Source organism: Caretta caretta, chromosome 1 (genome assembly GCF_965140235.1).
Source record: "Caretta caretta isolate rCarCar2 chromosome 1, rCarCar1.hap1, whole genome shotgun sequence".
NCBI lineage: Eukaryota > Metazoa > Chordata > Testudines > Cheloniidae > Caretta > Caretta caretta.
The window spans coordinates 5022463-5032738 of NC_134206.1; the positions used below are offsets into that span (position 1 = coordinate 5022463).

At 45.7% G+C, this 10276-nt stretch overlaps 1 protein-coding gene across 1 annotated transcript; it reads left to right on the top strand.

Moving 5' to 3' along the window:
* Window positions 1–8366: 8366 nt before the first annotated feature.
* On the top strand, window positions 8367–9458 carry LOC142071532 (olfactory receptor 52P1-like). The gene has a single exon (XM_075126569.1). The coding sequence runs from the start codon at window positions 8406–8408 to the stop codon at window positions 9456–9458; it is 1053 nt and encodes a 350-aa protein (XP_074982670.1). The 5' UTR covers window positions 8367–8405.
* Window positions 9459–10276: the final 818 nt, after the last annotated feature.

Here is a 10276-nt window from a genome sequence, read left to right on the forward strand (position 1 = left end):
GTTTGAATTTAGTTCCTTTTCTCTTACTGTTTCCTTCTATCTATCTCAGTAACTTCCTTTTTTTTTTTTTTTTTTGCTGTGGTTTTTCCTCTGGTTTGCTCTATTTTTCCAATTCAGCAATGTCACTGCCCTGTTAGGAAATGCAGCCAAAGCCTCTGCAGTGGGTACCTGTGAACCAGGGGGTTCACAACAAGAATGGGCCACACACTGGCAATATTCTGCTTTCACATTCTGTCTTCACTGGGTCACTCCAGATTGACACTGTCCTCTCTGAGAGCAAAATCAGGGCCCCTGTGTTTTGAAATTCCCAACTTTCATTCCCGGTCTCAGAGCACCCCATGAACTGGGGGTTTCCTTCAGACTCTTTCAGCACCCTAACAGAATCGCACTTTCTGCAGCAGGACCCAAAGCCGTGATTTTCACAGCCAGGAGCCAAAAGTTAAACACTCAGGGTGAATCTGGTCCCCTTTGAGATCAAAGGCCAAATTCCCAACGGATCCAGGAGTTCCCCCTAAATCCACATGTAGTGACTTAAATAAATGCCCTGATTTAAATCAGCGCTGAGTCTCCAGTGACTTCATGTGGAGCTCTCCTGTGGCCTCTAAGGACGGGTGAGCTTCTTAGGACCCAAGAAGAACTGACAGAAAAGTTGCTGATATCTCCAACTCACAGGCTTAAACCTTCAAAACAAATAGGATAACATTTTTTTCAAGGGGGGAGAGGAGTCTGCTCCCTCTGAGCCCCCGCATCTCTGTTTCTGGAGAGGATGAAAAACAAGAAGGCAGTCAAATTAAAAGCAGGTTTCTGGCTTAGAGGTGGTGTTGCAAATGTTATTGGGGGAAGTCCAGAAACACACAGTGTGTGGGGGCTGGGGGTGGGACAGCGGGACACTGTGATGACCTCCTAAGGTCCCTTCCAACCCTGATGTTCTGTGGCATGCAGTATCCAGATCAGAGTGACTCAGAGTCCTGAAATTCTGCAAAATGGGGAATAGACGTCCTCCCCAATGCACAGCCCAAAGAGGCATCATGAGCCCTCCTGCGTCCGGGAGGTGTCTCAGCGTGGAATGTAAAGTGGACCACACTGTAGCAGGTTGTCTCTGACACCGTCCTCATCTGGACCATCCTTCATCCTGTGAGAAGGTACAGTGGCTAAGGACAGTCAGGAGGAGGCACTGTTATGTCATTTTCTGTTTGTTTAAGTTCAATGAGGGAATTAAGCACAAGAAAGCAAAAAAATGACTACCAACGCTGGAGCTACAAAACTAGAGCTGGCAAAACTGGAAGCAGCAGAGAAGGGAAGCTACGGCAAGTTTCAAACGTGGCAGGCAGCAATGAGGTCAAAGAAGAGGAGGCTGCACACCAAGGGGCTATGGAGGAAGAGGCAGCTAGGGAGGAAGCTGCACACAGCAGGGCTATGGAAGAAAAAGAGCAAAAAAGAGAGAGAGAGAAAGTGAGAGGGTGAAAACACCAACTGGACTTCATAGAGAAGCAGAACCAGAGGCCCCTGACCCAAGAAAAGAGAGAGAGAGAGAGAGACAGAGGGCAGGAAGAAAGAGAAAGAGAGAGAGAAAGTGAAAACACCAACGGGACTTGATAGAGAAGCAGAACCAGAGGCCCCTGACCCCAATGACTCCCATCACTCCAAAAATCCACAAATGGGAACACTCATGTCCTGCAGACAGTCAGGAGTACGATATTGCTGAATATCTGACTGCCTTCGACAGGCTGTATGTGATACATAAAATCCCTGCTGGTAAGAGAGCTCCTACCCTGATTGCAAAATTCACTGGCAAAGCTCCAAATGATTTCAATGGAATGCCTAATGAAGATGCTTTAGAGACTACTGTAAATTTAAAGATACTGTTTTGTGAAGTTTCCAGATTACCCCTGAAATATAGAGAGTTAAATTTAGGAATCTTAGGAGGGATATTGGGATGAGTAATGGGGAATATTTAAAGAATGTGAAAGATTTTTTGGGAAAATGGGTGAGGGGTAAAGAGGTGGCAAGTTTTGAAGAAATACTTGGACTTGTTGCTCAAGAGCATTTACTAAGTACGGCTGAAGTAAAGCAGTGTCTGTGGGACAAAGATGTAAAGTCTGGGGCTGAGATGGCTTTTTTAGCTGATGACTTCGATTAGACTCAGGTGTCTATTGAGGGCAGGCCACAGAAAGAGGGGTTGACAACTGGTGGGAAGGGAGTGTCCCATTTTGCCCCTGGGAAGACAGTAGGGGGATGGAAGCCTAAACATTCTCTTACCCAAAAACATTCCTCTAACCCCCATCCCAAATCTCCTGTAAAAGCAGAAGAGCTCAAAAGGTGCTGTCAGTGTAATTCCACTGATCACTTGAGGAATAAATGGCCTGTGCTAGGAGGAAGCAGGCAACCAATAGTTCATGTTAGTTCTGCTGTCCTCACCCCAGAAACTCCCCAAGCAACTGAAACCAATCATATTGGTTTTAGGAGATTAGCCTCTGCAGAACCAGACATGGAGCATGTTAACGCTCTCCAAATGGATGGAGTACTTGAGGCAGAGGGATACAGGAGCTCATATCTCTCTGGTTCAGCGGAATGTGGTCCCAAAGGCCAGGGTGCTACCTGGCCACACGGCAGAGATTGTGAGGGTGGGCGAAAGCAGATTCCTTATACCACTAGGTAAAATCCTTGTGGTGTGGGAAGGTCTGGAAAGTGTTTGGACTGTGGAGCAATGGAACACCTCTTCGTCGACCTGCTCCGTGCTCATGTTTTTTCTGTGCAGCTCAGCTTAAAGTATTTGCCTGCCGCAGGAGTGAGTTTTATCCTGGGACCGGTGAAGGAAAGGGTAAGTTCTCAGGAACTGCTGATAGAATGGGAGAGAGTCTCCTTGATTCTTCTGCAACAGGGGGAAGCCACATGCTTCCAGGCGGGAGGGTGGTTTAGAACAACTCCTGCACTCAAGCTGGAGGAAACATCAGGAAGGGATGGGGTGTAATACCTGCCAGGGAGAGAACTGTCCAGGTTGTTAGCTTCCAGCAGGTCACAGCTGAACCAGAGAGAAACTCTAGGGAGCATAGAGAAATGTGTCCCAGAGGAGAGCCTAGAGAAGGGGCAGGGAATCTCAGAAACCACTGAGGTGAGTGAGGATTCCTGTCACTCTGTAACACAGGGAAGCAGGATGCTTCCAAGTATGGGAGGGGGCTGAGACTAGGCAACATGCCCTCAGGCACAGCGGCAGGGGAGATGTTGTCAGTGAGTAAGGAAACTGTCTCAGCTGTTGACTGGCAGAGTTTTGCAGCTGAACAAAGGAAAGATCACTTCCTATGGAGCACACAGAAGTGTGTCTTAGGAGGGGGCCCAGAGGAGGAAACTGGGGAAGGAATAGTGGGGGTAGAGGAATGTCTCCCCACTCGTCACTTGGGGCATAATGCCGAGGACACTAGAAGGAAGGCTGCATCAGCATCTGGGAACCCAGGTACACAGACTGTGTCATAAATATAAAGGGAAGGGTAACAACCTTGATGTATGCGGTAACATAAAATCCCTCCTGTCCAGAGGTACAGAGTCCCTTTACCTGTAAGGGGTTAAGAAGGTCAGATAACCTGGTTGGCACCTGGCCAACTGGACCAATAAGGAAAGAAGATACTTTCAAATCTGGAGTGGGGGGAAGAGTTTTTATCTGTGCTCTCTTTGTGTGTCCCCTCTCTGGACACAGAGAGAGACAGAGACCAAGCTGGTAAATCATCTCCTGAAAAGATACCTGAAATGATACATTACAATTACAGAAATTGTAAGTAAAGGCAGGGAAATACCTTTGTTATCTTTTGTTTTAGATTGTGAATTTTCCAGATGCTAAGAGGGAGTTTTATTCTTGTTTTTTGTAACTTTGAAGCTGAGCCCAGTCGGGAATCCTCTGTGTTTTACTTTTTTATTTACTCTGTAAAGTTACCTTCCATCCTGATTTTCCAGGTGTGATTCTTTTACTTAAAAAAAAAAAAGTTCTCCTTTTAAGAACCTGATTGATTTTCAGGGTCCTAAAAAGCCAGGGGTTTCCTCTGTGCTCACTTTGTAACCAATTGGCTAGTATATTTTTCTCAAGCCTCCCCAGGAAAGGGGTGAAGGGGTTTCCGGGGAATATTTTGGGGAAACAAGGGCTCAAAGTGGCCCTTTTTTCCTGGATTTTTGTCTAAATCACTTGGTGGTGGTAGCAATACCATCCAAGGACAAGGAAATGATTTGTGCCTTTGGGGAATTTTTCACCTATGCTGGTAGAAATACGCTTAGGGGGTGTTTCATGCGGGACCCCACATCTGTACCCCAGAGCTCAGGGTGGGGAGGGAACCCTGACAGCCGGTGACCCAGGTTTTGAGAGGGAACTGTGTAACTGGCTTCCTGGAGGGGAGCAGTCCCACAGCTTACTTCTCAGGGACAGAGGAAGGGGTGACGGAGGGTACCCCAATCCAGGTCCCAGTTTTTCAGGACGCTATTTCTGATACTTTTTTTGGAAAATATCTGTGTCTCTTTACATCTAGTTGCAGCTCCAATGCCTGTGATAACGGAAGAATTGAGACCAGGAAGTTGCCAGGTGGTAGTTTGTGAGAATACAAATGCCCCAACTGACAGAGAAGGGGGTGTCTTCCCCCATGCTAGTGAGTCGTGGGAAAGCTGCTGGGAAAAAGTTGTGTCTGATCAAAGGGTAAACACAGCCAGCCCAGGGAGCTCAGATCACCATCCTCTAGGGAAAGGTGGCAAAGAGCCAGCCAATGTGCAGGATCCCCCTGAAAAACTATCTTCGCAGACCCTGAGGCACCAAAATTCCAGAGACACAATTAAATTAATAGCCCACACAGACGGGAACACTGGAGGGAAAGACAAGCCATTGACTGATTACATGGGAGAGAGTCAAAGGACACCATGGGTAAGGAACAAACCAACCTCACACTGCAGTATCTGAACAAACGGCGTGGTAGCATAAAAATACATGTAAAAACCCATCTGTGATTAAAAAAAAGGTATGAATGTAAAGTTTTGGGATAAGAATTTGATGACTGATGTTAAACCTTATGGTAAGTCTAGTTCACAGTTAATAGCTGCAAACAGATTTAAATCTGATCATAGCATAGAAACCTGGTTTGCAGTGTCTGAATGGGGAAACTGAGGCACACCACCTGTCAAGGTTCCTTCCCCACTCTGAACGCTAGGGTACAGATGTGGGGACCTGCATGAAAAACCTCCTAAGCTTATCTTTACCAGCTTAGGTCAAAACTTCCCCAAGGTACAAAATATTCCACCCTTTGTCCTTGGATTGGCTGCTACCACAACCAAACAAATACTGGTTACTGGAGAAGAGCTGTTTGGAAATGTCTTTCCCCCCAAAATACTTCCCAAAACCTTGCACCCCACTTCCTGGACAAGGTTTGGTAAAAAGCCTCACCAATTTGCCTAGGTGACTACAGACCCAGACCCTTGGATCTTAAGAACAATGAGCAATCCTCCCAACACTTGCACCCCCCCTTTCCTGGGAAATGTTGGTTAAAAAGCCTCACCAATTTGTATAGGTGACCACAGACCCAAACCCTTGGATCTGAGAACAATGAAAAAATATTCAGTTTTATTACAAGAAGACTTTTAATAAAAATAGAAGTAAATAGAAGTAAAGAAATCACCTCTGTAAAATCAGGATGGGAGATACCTTACAGGGTAATTAGATTCAAAACATAGAGAACCCCTCTAGGCAAAACCTTAAGTTACAAAAAAGATACACAGACAGGAATAGTTATTCTATTCAGCACAATTCTTTTCTCAGCCATTTAAAGAAAACATAATCTAACACGTACCTCGCTAGATTACTTACTAAAAGTTCTAAGACTCCATTCCTGGTCTATCCCTGGCAAAGACAGCATATAGACAGACTGAGACCCTTTGTTCCTCTCCCTCCTCCCAGCTTTTGAAAGTATCTTGTCTCCTCATTGGTCATTTTGGTCAGGTGCCAGCGAGGTTACCTTTAGCTTCTTAACCCTTTACAGGTGAGAGGAGTTTTCCCCTTCACTTTATATTTATGACACCGCCTCATGGCCTTGAAGGCTGGGTGCCAAGAGAGCGATAACACACCCTGCCTTTGAGCTAGTCGGTGGCTAACCCTCTTGTAGCAAACTAAGGGGGGAGGTGAGACATTCTCTATCACCGGGGAGCATACTGTAACCGCCATAGTCCTCATTTTCATATAAACATGATTTTACATAGAAAACATGCCTTGTAAGGTATCAGGGAAAGGTTATGATCTGTTGAAATCATGCCTCTATCCATACATGTGTATCATTAATGAATATGGAGTTATGATTATGGTGTTGTATGGTGGTCACTAAAACATGTTGTAAATTGGGGAATAAATCAGATATTAGCTCTCCAGAGGCAACAGCAAGGAAAGTGACCAATCCCCGGGCAGGGTGTCAAACAACCCATCAAGAGCCCTTGTCCAGCAAGGGAGCTCCAATGCAATGACTCACGTGCACGAAGCCCCACAGAGGGAATTGCTCAACCTTGCTTGGAGAGACTCAGCAATGCCCCCCAGACATGCCTGGACTTGTGCCCCCCAAGCACATGGATTGAGGCTATAAAACAGACAGAGCGGACACATACTGGGCCCTTCTCCTGCCCCCACTGAGAAGACAAGACTCCAACAGGGGAGATTGGCCCAGGTTTACACAGGAAACTTGTATATTAAGGACTGCAATATTCAGTGGGGTGAGAAAAATCCTTAATCTAGATGTTGCCCAGTCTAATAGGATTGAGAGTTTAGACAGTGTGCTTACATTTCCTTTTCTTTTGGTAACCACTCTGACTTTTTGCCTATCACTGAATATCACTTAAATTCTATCTTTGTACTTAATACATTTGTTGTTTATTCTACCTGAAGCAGTGTGTTTGGTTTGAAGCGTGTAAGAGACTCCCCTTGGGATAACAAGCCTGGGGCATTTCCATTTCTTTCTTAAACTGACAAACTCACATAAGCTTGGAGTGCCCTGCGGGCACACCTGCACACTGCAAGAGTAAGGTTGTGTCTGGGAAAGGAGATATTGGCTAGTGTCATTCGGTTGCATAATCCAAAGAGCAGTTTACATGTCCAAGACTGAGCGTGAACAGCCCAGGAGTGGGGTTCTCACAGCTGAGCAGGGTAAGGCTGGCTACCAAAGCTAAGGACTGGGGTGACCAACCAGATCACCAGTCCAGATAACACCAGAGGGGAACATCACAGGGTTGCAAAGCAGCATGTAGGTGGACAGGTGAGCAGTGCTGTTGAAATTATTTTTTTCTTTGTGATTGTTGGTCCAAGGCCAACTTTGGGACCTTTCATGGTACAGAGTGTGTTTGGCGAGTTTCAGAGTCTCTTTCCCATGGCAAGCCACAGAACTACAATCTGGGTGTCACAAGTTTTACTCAGTTTTGTTTCCATTTGTTGTTGTTCTGTAACTTCAGGCATTTCATTGGTAGAAATAACATTTGATATTTTTGTAACAATGTACCCCATATTGTTCATTGTGATATGATGATATGATTATAGCATAATTATGAAACAGTTTATGCAAGATGGGTCATGTAAGATGTTATTGGAAAAGTTATGACTTTCTGAATATGGTTATCCTATTTGTATGTATTGATGATTTTGGTCAAAAGTTCTGAATTTTGATGACTTCCCTGTATTTCAAATGTAGTTACAAGTAGAAAAGGAGTACTTGTGGCACCTTAGAGACTAACCAATTTATTTGAGCATGAGCTTTCGTGAGCCACAGCTCACTTCACATCACAACACATCTGATGAAGTGAGCTGTGGCTCACGAAAGCTCATGCTCAAATAAATTGGTTAGTCTCTAAGGTGCCAGAAGTACTCCTTTTCTTTTTGCGAATACAGACTAACACGGCTGTTCCTCTGAAATCTGTAGTTACAAGTGAGTAACGCCCACTAGGGAACTTGATGTCAGTCTAGATAGATGGTTGGGAAGGGCCTATTCAGGGCAATGAGACTTTGGGGGAAACAATAGGCCTTCAGAGAAACTTATCTCCCACCTGGTGAGCCTCCCTGAGAATGCTTCAGACAGACTATACGTAGTGGATGCTATGACTCTAAAAGGCCATGTGACCAGGCCACATAACTCTGGACTCCATTTTGGGGAGTCTGTAATCTTCCCACAAACGAGTCTGGAAACCAAGTTTTGAAACAAACGGTTCCCTCCGTATTCTAGATCTATGGAAAGTAGGGAGTGACATCGCCGGTAGTTCTTCACTCCTCACTCAAGAAGACTCCGAGAATGTTCATAACTATAACATATTTACCATATTATTTTTTACAAATAAGAACCCCCTTGCTGTGCTTTTCTCCCTTTACAGGCACCTTGAGCATTTCTGAGTCATATCGATGCATCAACTGCTTCATGGCACCTTTCAACTTCACCCACTCTGACACTTCAACTTTCATCCTAACGGGCATCCCTGGCCTGGAGGCTGCCCACATCTGGATTTCCATCCCTTTCTTTACATTCTACATTATCAGCCTGTTGGGAAATGTCACGCTTCTGTCTGTTGTAGGTAAGGAACAGACTCTGCAGAAGCCGATGTACCTCCTGCTCTGCATGCTGGCACTTACAGACATTGCCACACCTACCTTTGTTGTGCCAAAGGCACTGGGCATATTTTGGTTCAATTTGAAAGGCATTACTGTGGCTGGCTGCCTCACCCAGATGTTCTTCCTCCACACGATTTCTGTGATGCACTCATCCACCCTCGTGACAATGGCCTTCGATCGCTACGTTGCCATATGTAACCCTCTGAGATATGCCACCATCCTCAGCAATGCACAAATAGCTAAGCTAGGGCTTGCAGGTTTGATAAGAGCTGTTCTCTTCATTCTGCCCCTGCCCCTGCTCCTGAGTCAGCAGACATTCTGTGCCAACCGCATTATCCCCCACACACAATGCGAGCACATAGCTATGGTGAAGATGGTGTGTGGGGACATCAGAGTCAACAGGATATATGGTTTTGTGCTAATGTTTGTAATCAATGGGTTTGACCTGACGCTCATTGCCATGTCGTATGGTCTGATCATCAGGGCCGTCCTCAGAATCTCCTCTCATAAAGCCCACCAGAAAGCCCTTAACACTTGCACAGCCCACATCTGTGTGATGCTGACATATTATACCCCTACCTTCTTCTCCATTCTTACACACCACTTTGGTCAAGGCATTGCACCCTATGTTCATATCATCTTAGCTGACCTCTATCTCCTCATCCCTCCCATGCTCAACCCTATCATTTATGGGGTCAAAATGAAAGAGCTTCGTGACAAAGTAGTCAAATACACCTGCAGAAGTTCTGCAGACACAAAGTTCACGCAAAGTTCTGCAGACACAAGAGACGATATCTCCGCAGGCCTGCAGTGTCCATCAGGGAACTGTCAAATTGTCAGAGAGTATGTGAACCAGCACTAAGTGGGATGCAGTTTGGGAGGAAGACCAGAAGTTCTGTGAGCGCCATGGTTCCCCAGTTACCCCTGGCATGGAGGAAGAGTATGCTCACAAACAATCTGTAAAAAAAGTCAGCCTTCCTTGACTGTGCAGTTCTTACGAGTTGTACTCCTAGCAGAAGGAAAATCCTTTCACCAGAAAAGGGTTAAGAAGCTAAGGTAACCTCGCTGGCACCTGACCCAAAATGACCAATGAGGGACAAGGTACTTTCAAATCTGGAGAGGGAAAAGCCTTTGTCTGTCTGTGTAATACCGTTGCTGGGAACAGATCAAGGATGCAAGCCCTTCAACTCCTGTACAGTTAGTAAGAAATCTAGCTAGAAAATGCTTTTGGATTTCTTTGTTTTGGCTTGGAAATTCACTGTCCTGGAGGACATGTGTATTCCTGTTTTTTGTATCTTTTTGTAACTTAAGGTTTTGCCTAGAGGGATTCTCTATGTTTTGAATCGGACTGCCTGAATCGGTCCATGGGCCTGCATTCATCACAACCCTCGACAGCATCCAGAATGCGTTCACCCGGGGAGGGATATCCTGGCCCACAACACAATTTTTTTCAGGAAGAGGGGCAGACCAGTTGAATAGTCATGACTAAGGTTTTTTGTCACAGATACTTTTAATAAAAGTCACCAACAGGTCATGAGGGTCTGGGGCTGGGGGGAGACTGAAATGGGAAAGATTAAAGCCTGATCAGGAGTATGAGAGCCTGAGCCACACTTCAGGACGGGTGACGGTCCAGCACCTACTGCCACTGCAGATAGCAGCTCTGTGGCCCCCACTGCAGCC